Source organism: Delphinus delphis, chromosome 2, assembly GCF_949987515.2.
Source record: "Delphinus delphis chromosome 2, mDelDel1.2, whole genome shotgun sequence".
NCBI classification, from domain to species: Eukaryota; Metazoa; Chordata; class Mammalia; order Artiodactyla; family Delphinidae; genus Delphinus; species Delphinus delphis.
In genome coordinates, this window is record NC_082684.1 from 14,414,201 (window position 1) to 14,430,893 (window position 16,693).

The following is a 16,693-nucleotide window of genomic DNA, read 5'->3' on the forward strand; positions in this document are numbered from 1 at the left end:
GCTTTCAATCCACGGCACAGTCCAGCCTAGCGGTCAACTTAGTCTGTAAAAGAATCCATCTCTCTTTGATCCCACAAATCGAATCACACGGGCTTAAAAAGTGCTTAGGAAATTGTAAAGCATGGCACAAAGGAAACATTTGTAAAGTATTAATACTTTGAACAGATCCATGAAATTTTGTTAGAATAGGCTCTGGGAGGCTATCTACCGTAATATATTTTTAACTTTGTTTTTTTTAACCTGGAGAGTCCTTTGTTCAAAGCAAACATTTAAAGCAGGACAGTGAGCTCTGAAAGTGGTTTCCAGGACCCTTAGGGGTCCAGGGACCACGGCCCCAAACCACTGATCTAGTCCGGCCCCTGGTTTCCCACGTGAGGAAACAGCTTAGAAAACGGAAGGAGCTGTGGAGAGCAAGGGTGTGGCTGCAGGCAGTGGACTGTTTATAATCCAGGTAGCACTGAAAGGTCTGATGAATAGCCAGTATTTGGTCAATTCCCTTAGAGACCTCGAAAGGTTTCTGAAGCAGATCCCTCCCTGAGCCCCCAAACAAAGTCTGTGACATTGCTCAAGCACCTCGCCTTTGCTTCCCTGGGTCCCGCAGGGGGTTAGCCTCTGGGAACCTCACAGCCAATAGCACCAAGTACTGATGCTGCAGAGCCAACAAGTGGTTTCCACAAAAACCTTCCGAGACGGCATGAGGGGCAGCCTCCTTGGGGTGAGCGACCAGCTCCACGAACTCTGCCTGCATCTGTAACTTTCCCAGAGAGTTCCGTTCACAACCTTGCAGGTAACCCAATTCTTCCAGCTTCCTCCCGCCCTGCTCTCATCAGCCTGTTCCTCTGGATTCTTCTGTAAGGTTTCTATTGCGAACGCCCCTCTGCTTTTCCCTTCTGTGGCCAACTTTATAGTCTGTGTCTGGAACTCTGCACCAGTCTCTCAGTAGTTATCTCTGCCCCCATGCTTTATTTCCTCTATTCTATCCCATAAACCAATTCCAGAAAGAGTCATGAATTATTAGAAAGAGCCGTTCAAGTGCTGGTTCGACCATGTCCTCGATGAGCAGCCTCAGCTCTGCACCTGTTTCTACATTCATAACATACCTGCTCCACTTAGATCTCAGAGGGCATGGGGATGGCCTTATCATGGGAACAGTACATCAGTTATAAAGCCTTGAACAAGGACAGACACTATCAGTAACATTAGCAAAACACTGTTGGCGATCTCACTCCCTTGTTCAAAGGCATTCAGTGCTCCCCACCTGCGAAGCCTCAAGTCCTCTGCCCGTCAGGCCAACGCCACAAGCCCTGACCCATCCACTGGTCAGGCTGCCCTCCCACTCCACAGCTCTCCGTGCCAGCCCAGACCACCGACCCCTCTGGCAGCGCCCCCTGCCTCAGGACTTCAAGTACATGATTTCTTCTACCTAATGTTCCACCTCGGCCTATCAAACACAAAACATGCCACGTCCCAAAGCTTCATCTAGTTATTTTATGCAGAAGTGATCTCTCTCTTCTCTGAACCACCACCCCTGCATTACTGCCACCCTGGATGCCCTGAACTGCCACAGGGTAAACTGTGAGTTCCCCTGAACACACACACGTGTGCACACCCACCTACATCCCGATCAACCTCTCGGTAGATGGGCAGATCTAGTGATCAATATCCCAAGCTCGGGGACGTCTGCAGGCCCATAGGCCCACCATGGTATCAAGAATAGGTACTGAATGTGCATCTGCAAAGGAAGAGCAGATGAGCAAAAGACTGAATGATAAGGGACTTCAAAGCAATGTGGGACGACAGGTACATCCAGAAGATCCAGGCTCTAGGCGGCATGAACCACTATGCGGGTGGTTGAGTTTGGTATGAACAGTGTAGATGGGCAGAAGCCAGAGGACTCAGGCGCTCGAGAAATCTGTCAGGTGCCCGGATGTTGACTAGCAAGTGGGAACTGATGACCAGGATGAAGAAGTGTTTTAGGAGAACCTGGAAGGTTTAAGCACTGGACCCTACCAAAGCCTGGCACAGACCGGATACTCAAAAGACTAACAGAGGCAGGACACACAAAGGCTAGGAAAAAGCAGCATCAGGCCTCTCACGGCCAGCCACACTGTCATCTGAGCTTGCGCAGCAGGGGCCACAAATGACAGCTATGGCAGAAACCACAACCTTCACTGACTTGGGGGTGGAGGGTGGGGAAGCTATGGCAAAGCGATGGGTAGGAAGTCAGAACATTTTCATCGAAGGGCCAGGAGAGAAGAGTCGGGGAAAGGCCTGGTTCCGCAGTGCTGGAGGCTGTTAGCGGGGAGGAAGCACGATCTGACAAGTTGCTCTTAGGAAAGGGGGCTGCGGTGAGTTTTTGAGCTGCGTGTTCTCGCCAGAGACTTAGCCAGCAGTGCTGATCCTGAAGCAGAAGGCAACAGGGCTACACCAGCTAGAACACAAGCTCCTTGTGGGCAGGGACCACGCCTGTCTTGTTCATCATCCATCACCAAAGCACAGAGCAGTGTCTGGCACACAGGCAAGAAATATTCACGCTAGACTCTCTGGGTGTGAATCCTAGCTCTACCACCTTGCCTACTGGGCCACGTTATTCAAGGTCTCTATGCTTTAGTTTTCGTATCTCTAAAATGAGGATTATAGTACCTAGATCTCAACTGGGAGGATTAGATGAGTCAGCATTAAATGAGTCAGCATATAGTAAGCACCACACAAGTATCTGTTATCATTTGTGAGGCGTCTTCTCTGGAGGCCAGTTCCTGGTGCAGAGCTCCCAGACCGTACCTCGTCATCTCTAGCCACAGGCACAACTTGTCACTAGCAATGCCAGCGTACGAAGGGTCTAGAGGCCCTAGGTTGGGGGTCTCAAGCTTTCTCCCATCAGGGATAGTGCTTCAGGAGACTTGCTCCCACGAGCATGAAAAGCGGCATGTACTGACCTTGGTCTACTTGTACCAGAATGCAAGAAAGTGAGGGACCTTGAATCATCTCTAACATATAAAGGAAGTCATTTGCAGACTTTCATATATAATAATAATAATAATAATAATAATAACCATTATTTGTAACCAAGTACTTGAGACATACCAACTTGGAGCTGTAGCCCCAGGCAACCAAGTCTACTCCAATGACATCCATGAATATTTTTCTGTGTGATCCAATCTGATTTTTACCAAAAAGCTCAGACAAAGGAGGAAAAAGACTATTTGTTTCAGAATCAAAGGAACAGACATAAGAGAAACATTGCACAGCTATGTGGAAAAGCAGAGGGGGGGAGAGTCTCCTTTATGTTTCCTCAAAAAGCCACAGTCGTTTTCTAGTCAAGCACTTGTCTTGTTTTCCCCTAAAGTGGCAGCACTAACATTTCTACTCATCCCGACCATCCTGCAATGCCTGTCGGTTGCTAGGCAACTGTAACAGGGATCACTGCTCTCTGCCCACCCACAATGCACAGCTTTCATAATTGTTCTCACTGGGTTTGCCAATTACTCCTAGCCACTATCTTCTCAGCCAAGGTTGCTTCTTCAAGCTCATCTTCTTGCCTGCTTGGTCCTGTGGTAAAATTTAAACACTGTATTTGTCATTATGTTCCAGTAGTTCCATAACAGGCTGCCCATCAAACATAGGATGATTTCACAGTAGCATGGAGAACTATAAATAGCTTTCCATAACAGCAACCAGACAAAAGCCAGCCAATAAAACATTCTAATAAGTTCAAGCTAAAGTGCTAGTTTTAAGTTTCTTTGAACATATTCTTCTGGCTGAATATACTTGCCTTGATTATATAGAATAATTATGACCAGTTTTTAACTTAACCACATTGAGTTGAGAAAAGCCTATACCTATGGAAAATCTTTAGGTCACATACTACACATCCATATGTCATATAAACAAAACAGATAAAGTTTTGATAAGCTTTCTTGACTCCCTAGAGGCCTAATGAACATGACCTTAATAATAACACGTGGTTGTCAGTAGCCAGTAAAAACCAAGTAGTTGACTAACATCGTCATACATCATACCGTTTAATGGGTAACCTTCACACTTACCTCCTATCTTCCTTCTCTGAGCATTCCATAAGTGAGAAAAGGCTCAGATTAGAAATGACTTTCCCGGGGGTGGTGGTGGTGCTGTGATGAACTGGGAGACTGGGATTGACATGTATACACTAATATGTATAAAATGGATAACTAATAAGAACGTGCTGTATAAAAAAATTAATTAAATAAAATTCAAAAAAAAAAAAGAAATGACTTCCCCAAAATTTGAGAGGCAAGGCTAGTAAGCGGCAATCCCGAATTAGGACATGGATCTTTGGACTCTACCTCAGGGCCATCTCCTCCACAGTATGATGGCTGATTGGATAAAATCATCATCTGAGGTACCTGAGTTTGAAAGGGCTGATGAGGTTGAAGCTAAGAAACTAGCAGTAGTGGTTTGGGGTTGAGCAGAACGGCTGGGGAACAGGAGTGGGATGACAAACCTGCTCTGCACACCCTTGTTCTATGATGTGTGGATATAATTTATTTGAACAGAAGTTCTGAAAAGGGCACTGATTCAAATACGTACTGGTCCCTAACCATACGCTGGGCACAGTGTTAGATGCTGAGGATAAAGGTGAGTAAGACCTGGCACCCACTCTCAAGCAGCTCATAATAAATTGAGGCCAATGGATGCCCAAAGACCAACAAGGGAGATGTAAAAGGACCAGGCAAGAGGTGCTTGAAAACACAAAGGAAAAACAATGAATCATGTCTGCTGAGCTAGAAGAAGTTGCAAAGGAGAAGATTTGAGACCAACCTCAAGAATAAGCTTAAGTTAAAAAAAAAAAAAAAGGATAAGCTTAAGTGTTCTGGACAGTACAGAAAGGAAAACATACTTAAACCTGAGAAGCGGTCAGAAAATGAACGGTACTGTAGTTAGATTAAGAGGGATACCACACATTCATTCAAAATTTCCTGAGCCACTGCAGACCAGGTACTGTACTAGGTGCTATACTTAGTGGTCTGAAAGAAAACAGACATTGCACAAAATTACCAAGTGTCAGGAAGAGCATTTTCGTAGGAAAAAAACTACGGGAATTATGAATTCAGTTTCTCTTAGAGTAGAACAAAAACTAACATATTCAAGTCCAATCACGCGGAAACGTCATTAAAAATGGTTTTAGTGCAGATTTGGGTGATGTGGCAGCTCTATACTAAAACACTACCCAGGATCTATAAAAAAGGTTTTCAGTCAGAATCCCAATCACAACACATCATGAAAGAGAGGAAATGAAAACTTTGTGATTTTTGTGTATTTAAAAGGATAAATAAAACAGAAGATGAAAACTATATTAAGGCTAGCATTTTTATAAGATTTCAGTCCCTGATCTTCAAGCCAGTTTCCACATTTGTGAAATGTCAACTGGGTAAAACCAAGTCCCTATGACCAGGAAGCCAACATCCTCTACTTACGATGGGTACAGAAATGACCAGTGATCATTATGCACACACTATAGGAAATATGAGAAGTACACTTCTAAAGTGATGAGGTTTTTTGTGTTTTTTTGGAAATGAGATCTTTTAGGATCCTACTTATCTTTTTTAAGACTTACTTTCATTATTTTTTAACAACTCTACACATCCTAGTGAATGTGGTTATCCAAAGCCATCATGCGGCAGGGTTATTACCTCACTCCAATAAAGCTGCCTTCTTTGGCTCCAAATAATGCTAGAACTTCACTTCTTAAACAGCCTCTAGAGCCTGAGGTTCAGTCTTTTGAGTATATTCAAGGGGCATTTCCCTTAACTATGGAAAATAAACCTCAAGTTTAAAAACAGTAAGAAATTATTTCAAGTCAAGACTGGAGAATAAGATGGATGAAGCAAGCTGGGTAATGAATATCAATGAGGCCGGTGGAGGGCAGAACTGGAAGACAGCCCCCAAGATTTCTGCCCCTGCCCCCCGGTGTACGTATCCAGTATAATCCCCTCCCCTGGAGTGTGAGCAAAAATTGTGAATATGATGGGATTTCATTCCCATGATTAGGTCACTAATCCCTTGACTTTTAAATTAATCAAAAGGTTTGGGATAATCCTGAGTTGGCCTGACCTAATCAGGTGAAACCTAAAAGGAGGGACTAGGTCCTTCCTGAGGAGAGATTCTCCTGTTGATTTTGAAGAAGCAAACAGCTATGCTTTGCCATAAGCAACTAAATTCTGCCAACAACCAGTGAGTTTGGAAGAAGACCCTGAGCCTCAGAGGAGATCACAGCCCTCCCTGGTCAACACTTTGATCCTGGGCAGCTAACCCATGTCCAGACTCCTGACCCACAGAAACTGCAGGATACTAAATCTGCATTGCTTTCAGTCACTCAGTTTGTGGTAACTTATTACAAAGCAACAATAACCTTATACAAGGCCTAGAACAGAAGCATGTCTATTAAGAAACAGTACTCGTTACTGTGCCATGTAAACTCATTTTGAAGGAAATTCCAAAGAGTGGCAAAAGGATTTGAGCAGTGGCAGTATTCTTCATAAAATATCTAGTTTCAAAATGTGACCACCTTGAAGGGCAACACTTCTTTGGACATGCAAATCTGGCTTATTAGAAAAAAGAAGTCTCATTTTTAGGTTAGAGTCAAAATTCACATTGCTTATCATCCAGCTTGCTTATTACTGTTATAATTTTTTTCTGGGAAATCTGTTTTAGTAAAAGGTATTTATTCATCCCAAACGTGAACACTAACATGGAGGGGTAATAGATCAAAGTAGTAAAGTGTCAAAAAAAAAAGGGAGTTAAATGCATGCAGCTTTTGATGCATTTATCTTTCACTAAAATCCCCATTCTTAAAACATAATACGTCTGCCACTCTGTAGATGGATTGCAAGGTTTGCTGGCATTATCGTTTCATTTAGACTAGAATCCATGGTTCTCTCTACAACCCCACCTCATCACTCTAAAGTAGGAAAATGCATTAAATGAAAGAACAGCAGCACTCATAAATCAGTTGTTCACAGAGTTCTGAATTTATTCTCAAAGACGACAATACCATTCACCAGGAGAGACAATCTAGGGGATATTTAGAAAGGCATGGGGCATCTGGATGGCTTTCAGCGTGACATGGCGGCTCGTATGTGAGGCCCAGGTTACTAAACACCCCATAACGCACAGGACAATCCTGCACAACGAAGGATTATCTTGACCAAAGTGCCAGTTACTGCTCTGACCTCCCCGGCCCTCCAATCCCACTCACTCCAGCAATACCCACTTGGTTTCTCCATCACAAACCAGAATATCCCCAACTCCGCCTCTCTGCCCAGAACGCTTTCCCCCAGCTCTCCACCCACACGGCTCCCTCGCTTCTTTCAGGTCTCTGCTTAAATGTCACCACGTCAGTGAGGTGTTCCCTGACCATCCTATTCGTGAGCAGCCTCCCTTCCTGACACAGGGATCGCATAGTGCCTGAGGATGTTACTGGGCTCCTGGGCGCTTGTTGACCCTCTCTGTGCTCCAGTTCTCCCATCTGTAAAGGGGACTAACAGCTCTGTCGTAGGGCTGTTATGAGGATTACATGAGCATATGTGTGTGTATGGACTATGCTTTTAGAAGAATGCCTGGAACTTAGCGTAAGCACTACGTTAGCTCTGAAAATCTAAAACAACCGAAACCAACTTGGAAATTAAGCTATTACCTAACTTATCATATTAATGGCAAAACTGAATTTTGTTAACTCATTAGGTGACAGAAGTTGACCTAAGCTAACATGAGGCTACTTGTAACACTACTAAGGATGTTAATAGATGGTATATGTACCATATTATGTTTCCATGCTCCAAATACATCTTGTCTCAAGGACTTTGAGTAAAGGACTGTGCACCTCAATTATTCTTCTACTTTATTTTTTCTCTAGAGCAATTGTCACCATTTGGATACATATAAACTTGGTTTTTGTGTAATTCTCACCATCATAAAGTCAAGGATCACATTTTATTATTGCACTCCCTGCACCTGGCAAAGTACCTGCTACATAGCAGGTGCTCAATAAATACGTGTTGAAATGAATGGTTAAATTTTATGATGCCCCAAATACAACACAGAACATTTCTTAGGTAGAAGGAAGATTATTTCATGGAAGATGGTGACCAGTTAGTTGTTCTTTAACTCAGGAGGGAAGGCTTGGATCCAATTCACCTGTGTGGCAGTGGAACCCTGGGTTAATGTGATGTTTAGTCCCTGTATGTTCCTCCCCTCCCAGGCACCAACCTCGTGCTCCACTCTTCCCTGACCATCCACAAAGGCTCAGGGTGTCCATGATCAGTTCCAAAGAGAACTCCAAAATATACCACGTGTACACCGGCCTTCTGAGTGCAACATCGCCAATAGACAATTCCACTTGACCGTCCCACTATAATAAATCAGTCTAATCGAGTTGACCATTCTCCCACTGAAACCAGTTTCATTTCCTGACTTCTCTATTGATGATGGTGACCATCCCCCATCTCCCTACCAGCCACACCCCAAGCCCAGGACTTGCCTTTGAAGCATCTCCCACAGTCAATTACGCACAAAGTCTAGGCAGTGCTTTCACTGGTACAGCCTCCATCCTGGCCTTCGTTCGATTCCTCGTTAACAAATCTGTGCTGAGCGCCCCTCCATGCCAGGCACCGGAGGGCACTGAACAAGACAGAAATGGACTTGGCTCAGAGGTGAGAGGGGAAGCCAGTGATCACACAAGCAACCACACTGAAAGGGAAACAACATAGGCCATGCAAGAAGCCCAGGGCATATGGACACCCTGCCTGCAACAGAGTAGTGTCTGGAAAGAGCAATGGCTAAAATAAGTAATATGTGTGCCATGAGTTGTTGGACAGATGGACACCAGGAGGCTGAGGAAGCAAGGAGAGTTTCAGTGACGTTTAAGCTGAGAGCTGAAAGTCAGTGTAGGCCTTGCTGGGTGAAAATCTACTTATGCAGAATGGTCAGAATTACACTGCAATTACATAACACATATACAACCAGCTGTTTGACAGAACCTCTTTGGTCCTAATGTAAATCCCATGAGAGCATGAACCTCTCATTCTAACGGTGGAGTAGGTACCACGGAGGGGCCACACGCATTGGACTATCACTAGTGACCCGTGTGTCAAGATTGTGCTCTTCCACTCCCAGTTCTTTCATTATACTTTATCAGTGAATTTACCGCTCTGAACTTAAAGTTGAACTCTTCTGCCTGTGGGTCAAATCACCAAGCGTGGCACCTCACACCCTCGTGGCTGCTGTGCAGATGAGGCGTCTGAGGCTCAGAGAGGTTAAGAAACTTGTTCATGGCAAAAGACTCGTTCAGGAGTAGACAGATCATCTCGTCCAGGACCGTCTGATGATGTAAAGCTCATACTCTCTCTTCTCTACAAGATGAGACAGAACAGTGAGCTCCCAAGCACACACACAAGTGCTCTTAAGGATGTGCAGGAGGCAGAGACCAGTAGCGGCTGGCAAAGCCTCCTTGAGAAGAGGCCAGCCCTGAGCACAATACTGACGAGATGAGCAGCAGCTGGAGAGGCAGAGGAAAAGGACCAAGGCATCTGGAAAGGGGACTCCATGGGCTGCTGGCAGGATGACTTCAGGGGCAAAGGAGGCCAGCCCGGCGGCTGCTGGCAGTTCCTGCCAGGAAGTACAGGAGAAGCAAGGTGGAAATGGGGTGGCCAGGGTCTGAATGCCAATGGAGGACTCCAGACTTCAGCTTACAGGAAACGGGCGAGGATTCTGAACATGGGACGGTGAGGAAGACCCGTGTCTCTGAAAGATGAATGGTCATGGACAACAAGGACAGGTGGCCTGGGAAGAGGACGACCTGTGTGATGGGACAGCAGACAGGCAATCATTTCAGAAGTCCAGGGATTAGAAAAGGAAACTTGTAGACATCTGAAGGACGAGTAAGCTTTGTTAGCTATTTCGAAAGCGTCCACGTGCCCACGTCAAGAATACAGTTGATCTCTTTCTATTGAAATCATTTCTGTGTCTGGCTTCTGACATCTCTGAGATTCTGAGCATCTCAAAGGCACTACGTACATCTTCTTATTGTTTTATCCCGAGTGCCCAGCATCCACAGGAGGAAGGACCTCGGTAAACACTCCAAGGAAGGAAGAGCACAAGAGGACAGCTGGGCTTCAAGCCTGATGAGAGCGGGCAGGTGCCTCTGGGGCAAAGAGGGATGACGAGAAAGGAACCTCCTTCTAGATAGATGAACTCGGTTTGGAAGATAAGGTTGGAAACAAAAACAAAAAAGAAAGGAGTTACTAGTAGATGTCACTTATACTTGGGATCTGTACCTTCCCTTGTTATGAAAGGGCTGGAGAGCGGGCTCTAAGTATGTTCTAAATTGTTATAGAAGTTACATTTCTCAGGTATCCTTTCATAAAACTGGAGTGCTATGGGGGCTTTTTCTCCTTTACATAACAAAGTAAAATGTGCTGCAGTTTCTTTTGATCTAACTGGTCTTCACAGAAAACAGGAGCACTAAAACCGTATCTTAATTAAGAGGCATTAGAAGGTAGAGCTGAAGAGTGCCAGTCGTGGAGCCAAAGGCCCGGGGTTCAAATCCTGCTTCTACCACTTACTACCGTGTGACCACGGGCAGCCTTTTCAACCACTCATTTCTCCAAGTCCTCATGGAGCTGTTGAGCATTAAATGAATAAACGTACATAAAGCATTTAGAACAGCGTCTGGCGTGTTGAAATCCCTGAATGAATGTTACTTGTTATCCTTTAAACATCTTGGCAAGTATAGTTTTTGGTCTAGGTGCTCCAGAATAAAATTAGAAGCCACAGATTCACAAAGACAAATTTCAAATTCTTCAATTAACTTGCAAGTTATAATTAAGCCAGTCAGTACTACAGCAGACATTCACAGTACAAAACCGCCACCAAATATTAAATGAATCAACTGACAGTAGATGCTTTCTGGACTTAAGTGCAAGAACACAGGTGCACTTGTCTGAGAAGATCTGTTCTGAAGGTATCTGGATCTGTTTTTATTCATCTAGCTGCATGGACTCACTCAGATTCTCCCTGAAAGCCCCATGGGCTTTCTCAGCTCTGTGCCCTTCGTCCCCTAGCTCCTCGGCTCAGATTCCCCTCCCAATCCACCTGGTTTACGTCCAGGCCTACCTTGAGACCTACATGAAATACCACTTTCTTATCTTTAGCTGGTGGTCTCTCACACAACCAGACCCTGCTCCCGCCAGAAAATGTTTCCAACACTGGTCCTTACACAGCGGAACGACGAGGGGCCAGCATCGTCTCTCCCGGCAGCCCCTGCACGGCAGGAGCACGCCTCACTCTTTTTCCCAGTCGTGCTCCCAGGGCTGAGCACACACTGTCGTTAAACTATGAAACTCAGCCCGTAGAAAAGGATTACTCACGGGGTTAACTTAATCTCAACCTCCCTTAGTGCCCTTAAATCATAATCAGTAAATCTCATGCAACTTCTGTGAAGCACATCTATCCTTTTCACTCCACTTTGAGGAAAAACAATCCCCAAATTGTCTTTTCCAGGGAAAGTAAAGAGAGGCTCAAGACTGCAACACAGGACCGGAGACTTGAGACTCCAGGCTGCGGGCTGGCCCTATGGATTCCGGACTTTGAAGCTCCCACAATCGCGAGTCAATTCCTTAAAATAAAAATACCTCTCTGTGTATCTCATCTACTGGTTCCGTTTCTCTGGAGAACCCTGACTAACACGGCAGCGTGAGAGGAATCCTCCCTCCCTTCCCAGGACCCAACGTTTCCATTTCTATCCTACAGGCCAGCCCTCCAAACAGCCTCTCCTCTCCTTTATCCCTGGGTCCCCGGCACCAGGATTTCCATCTCTAGTAACCCTCAAAGACCCACAGCAAGCACTCTTACATAGAAGACTTCGACACTAACATCTTGGAGGAAAAGTCTACCTAATGGCAGGAGGGGAGTAAAAGAGATCACTTCTGATCACTCTGTGGATAAAAGGTGAGCTGCACGCTTTTCAATGCTTAATTTCTTGGGGCACCTGTTTTCTCAGCCAAAAAACCCATGATGCTAGACGAGACCACTTTTCCCCAATGACTGATATGTTTCTTTATATTGCTCTGACCCTCTCACCCTATTTTGAGAAAAAACATTCTGCTAATAGTTAAGAGGATTTTAACCAAAGTTGGAAGAATAGCCTTCAGATTCAATTCAACACTGCTGCAAAGTGGTACGATTTCAGTAAGAGCCTTGATGAGTATAAGAACATAATATAATGGGTAGAGAATCAGATCTGATTGAGGGAAATGTCTGTCACATCATTTCAGGTACTCAACACAGAGCAAAACAACAAGCTTTGTAATAACGTAGCCCTTGGGATGTATGATGGCCTACCACTCCGTAATGCTTCCAACGGTAGCGTTGTAGAATCAGAAGCAAGTAGATAATTTCATTGAGTCCTACTGACTCATCAGCATATACAAGGAAGCAAAGGTCACACACAGCATCACGATGTGACAGAACCAGTATTAAAAGCCAGGTTTTTCTCCTTGCAACTTAGTAAGCTGGTTTAACAGACAGTTACTGAGCACATAGGTGAGCTGACACTGAAATGTGGTCTCTGAGTATCCAGGTCACTTGGGAGGCTGTTCAAGGATCCACGTTAGGCCCCAATTCATGTTTTTGTTGGTTAACTTCACAGAAGACTGGGTAGTAATATAACTTAATTTCTCATCACTTGAATTCAGGAATACTGGTAATAATCTAGCTTTCTCAAGTGTGTTTTATTTAAAATACACTTGGGGGAGGAAGTAACAATCTCCCACTCACCAAGGCCCAAACTCCTCGCCCACAGAGGGGCCACACGGCCTCCATGCCTCTGCTCTCCCTGGCATTTCCTATCTGTCTCAGGCAATGACTTCTCCACCCAGGGGATCTACAGTTCAGGTCTCATACTCAGGTAACCTACTCTTTACAGGCAGAAGTTTCTCTTTTTATAGGCACACAGCAAAGAGAAGGGCACTAATTCCCCTGGCCATCCTTCACAGCCTTGAGGGCAGAGCTTGAACAAGTGTAACGACAGCTCTCATGTCATGGGCTGATATGTCTCCAGCACTGGGCTCTGTCATTTAACTCTCACAATAACCCCCAAAGGCAGCCATCACCTTTCCCATTTTATACAACAGGAAAGAGCCTCAGGTTAAATAAATTTCCCAAGTTCACGGAGCTAGTAAATAACAGAAGAGTCCGATCTTCAGGACTCAGGAGTGTGCTTTCCCATTGTGCTATGGCTCCTCAGAAACGCCTGGGAAGCCCTCTCTCACATCTAACCTCCACCACTAACACTGTTTAGTCTCGGACCCGTATCCGGAGCCAGGGGCAAAGGTTAGTCACTAATTTCCATAAACTAGGAAAGTAACTTGGTTGCTTCTAAGTGGTTCTTTGGTTGAAAAGTGTGTTCATGAAAGCTTTTAAACTTCTGTTTAAAAGTTTGTTCATCATTAAAGAAATAATTTTACTCTGTGATACCTTAATTAGTTGCTATTGGCATCAACTGTGTTATTAAATTAAGAGATGCCTAACGGTCTCTGTAGATTAGAAGCCAGGAACTAAAGTTCTAGTCCAGCTCTATTTTATAGCTTGTTATAAAAACAGACACAAAAATGCTAATAGGTAGGGACTTTCTTATAGGGGGTGACAAAAATAATCTAAAATTGGATTACTGTGATGGTTTCATAATTCTGTGAATATACTAAATCATTAAATTGTAGACTTCAAATTGGTAAACTTTATAGTATGTTAATTATATCTTAATAAAGATGTTTAAAAAAAACACAAAGAGATTTGATTGCTCAAGTTTCACTTATCTAAGAAGAAAATAATTAAGGAATATTAATTTCACCAAGTTATTCTTCTTCTGTATTTACTCCAAATGTCAATTTGCTTAATTCCTATTTCTGGAGTATTAAATACAGAAGTAAACACAAACTTTATGCAAACCGTGTAAACATCTACACTTATAAGTAAAATCAGGCAATGATCCCTCTACCAAGGGATTCATGTCAAGGGCCTACTTTAAATAAGGCTCATATAAGACACACACATACACAAAGAAAACTAACAACAATCCACAAAGTCACTTTTTGGAACCCTATTCAGCACTCTTAGCAGGAGTTACAAATACACTTGTAACAACTCCTCCCATCAGGAATGTAAGAACTACGTACCTTGTGACAAGGAACCACGCAAGTTGACTGAAGTCTGGAGAGGGTCTCATATATGTCTTAATATGTGGCATGGCATTGCTGCGGCCTGACGTGTCAGCTGACCATTTGCTAGTGACGGGAAAGACACACATCACTAATTAGAAAATATAAATTGGTCATAGTCCTAGTATGAGGAAACTGTCTCAAAAGCAAACTCCTATCATCTAAAAAACAGTGAGTACATTGTTCTCTGTGATATGACCTGTGATATCTCCTTAAACTGTACTCAGCTAACAGCATAACACATGTTCATTTTAGAATGTAGGTACGCAGAAGAAAAATTTACCACCACCTACAAAAAGCACTGTAACCTTCCGTATGGCCTTCCCATCTTGTTAAGAATACACATACATATTATTTCTATTGTGCTTTTAACCGCATGTATGCACATCTGGTCTCCTTGAAAGCAGGAACTGTGCTCCCGGAGCATGTTACTGAGTACAAGAGGCTCACCAAATGCTTATTGAAAGAATAAAATACAAAATGGGAAAAATACAAACAGTATGAATATCAAAATGGAATGCTGAAAGGCAGGGGGACAATTCAGAAATATTCCAGTCAAATGCTGATATTCATATATCTGAGTTTGGTTTCTAAGTTTCCAACATTTTTAGGACTACAGTTCCATGGGAAAAAAAATGACCTATATTACGAGGCAACAATCCTTACTTATGAATATAAGAGGATGGTCCCTCAAGAAAACAGATTGTCTGCAAGACTTATGAATATAAGAGGATGGTCCCTCAAGAAAACAGATTGTCTGCAAGAGTAAAATCAGGATTAGGTAGATTCGTTATTAGATTGTATGAGGACAATACTGAAAGGAGTTCAATTTTTAAAAATGTCCTCTGCAAAACCAAACATCTCCAAAGAAAACATTAAAGAAAGGCTCCAGGATGAATGGCGTACTGAATTAGACTGAAAGCTTTTTTTTTTTTTTGGCCTTGCTGCACTGCACGTGGGATCTTAGTTCCCCGACCAGGGACTGAATCCGGGCCCTTGGCAGTGAAAGCGTGGAGTCCTAACCACTGGACCGCCAGGGAACTCCCAGACTGAAAGCTAGAGAAATGTAATCTGCCCTCGTTTCTGGCGTCCAGCATAATGAATGCTTGTTGAAGCAAGTATGAAACTAGAACTGGCCTAGAACACGCAGGACGTGCAGCCACTGCAGCCAGAAGAGGACGCAGGACACCCCGCTCACCTGAACACTCGGCCACTTGCTGACTGTTACAACAAGCCAAAGGCACCCCGTGCCCTGGAGAGAGTGGCGTGGATTCTTCCCTCGGTAAGCCTGTGGTTTCACAGCGTATGAATGTGTAGACGGAAGGATGACATATTTTGGAAATATGGACGAAAATGCTTCTTATGTAAATTCGAAACTTCCCAACATGTTCTTTTATTTACCTTTTTCTCTGTATGCCAATATTTGACTCTTTGGTATTAAAAAACATTTCCAAGAAATGTTCAGAACCTTGTTTTAAATGATTTCTATCACTAACATATGCAGATAAAAAATATAGCCATATTATATAAGGTCCTTTTTTTAAAAAAAAAAAAATCATACTGACAAATAACATTCTTATTTTACCCTAAAGAAGCAAAGGCAGCATTCTAAACCTATTACTTACTGAAAATAGGAATGGAGCCAATTCTGTTTCTCCGCCGTCTGGATGCTATAGGGAAGAGAGCCCCCGGCTTTTAAAATAAGAAAAATAAAAAAATGAAAATTACTGACTATAATTTGAGGATCCTTTGTTAAGAAGAAAATCTACAGCAAACAGTTGGAAGGTAAAAGAAAACCACTACTTACTTCATCTTATGGAATAGTTCTTTGAAAGAAAATGGCTAAACAAACCTGCTTTGGGTTTGCTCTCAATGGGGTTTCCTTTCTTAGATATGCATGTCAAATAGTAAATGTTTACTATCTGAATAGAAAAGGTATTTAATCACTGGGGTGGTAGTGGTGGTGGAAATTTAACATCTATAACAGCACAGATCTGAAATGTTAGGAAAGACCAGAGAATGAATCTCTGCCCATCCTGCTGTCCTCATGCAGGTGAGACACCCTTAGCCACATTTTGCAAGATGAGGTTTGGTGCACCTGTTTTTTGCCCAAGACCAGGACACTCGGGGGAAGGCACACTAGGATAAAAACTTGGTTCTCCTGCCTCCTTCACCTTCTACACTGATATCTCCAAATAGACTTTGTCCTAGCTACACAGATTCTTACAAATGAAATAAAAGGATCACTAAATTAAAATGTTCAGTAAACAGGTACATTTTTAAAAAGGAATTCTAAAAGCCATAGTCCTACAAAGAGAACGAAGATACAGTTCCAAGTGAAAACACAATTAGAAGCCATTTTTGTTCCTCTTTGAAAGGAAGAAAGTTCCCTGTAGATTCATCAGTGACTTTCCAAACACGTTAGAACTTCTCCATAGTAATCT

The 16,693-nt window shown here is 43.4% G+C and overlaps 1 protein-coding gene across 1 annotated transcript in view; it reads right to left on the minus strand.

The window, feature by feature from the left end:
• TDP1 (tyrosyl-DNA phosphodiesterase 1) overlaps positions 1-16,693 on the minus strand; it is a 73,828-nt gene that overhangs the window by 25,943 nt on the left and 31,192 nt on the right. The window contains exons 12-13 of the mRNA XM_060003352.1: positions 15,875-15,941; positions 14,208-14,315 (exon numbers count right to left, since the gene is read on the minus strand). Of these exons, the coding sequence (XP_059859335.1) occupies positions 14,208-14,315; positions 15,875-15,941 (175 nt within the window). The remainder of the gene's footprint in view (positions 1-14,207; positions 14,316-15,874; positions 15,942-16,693) is intronic.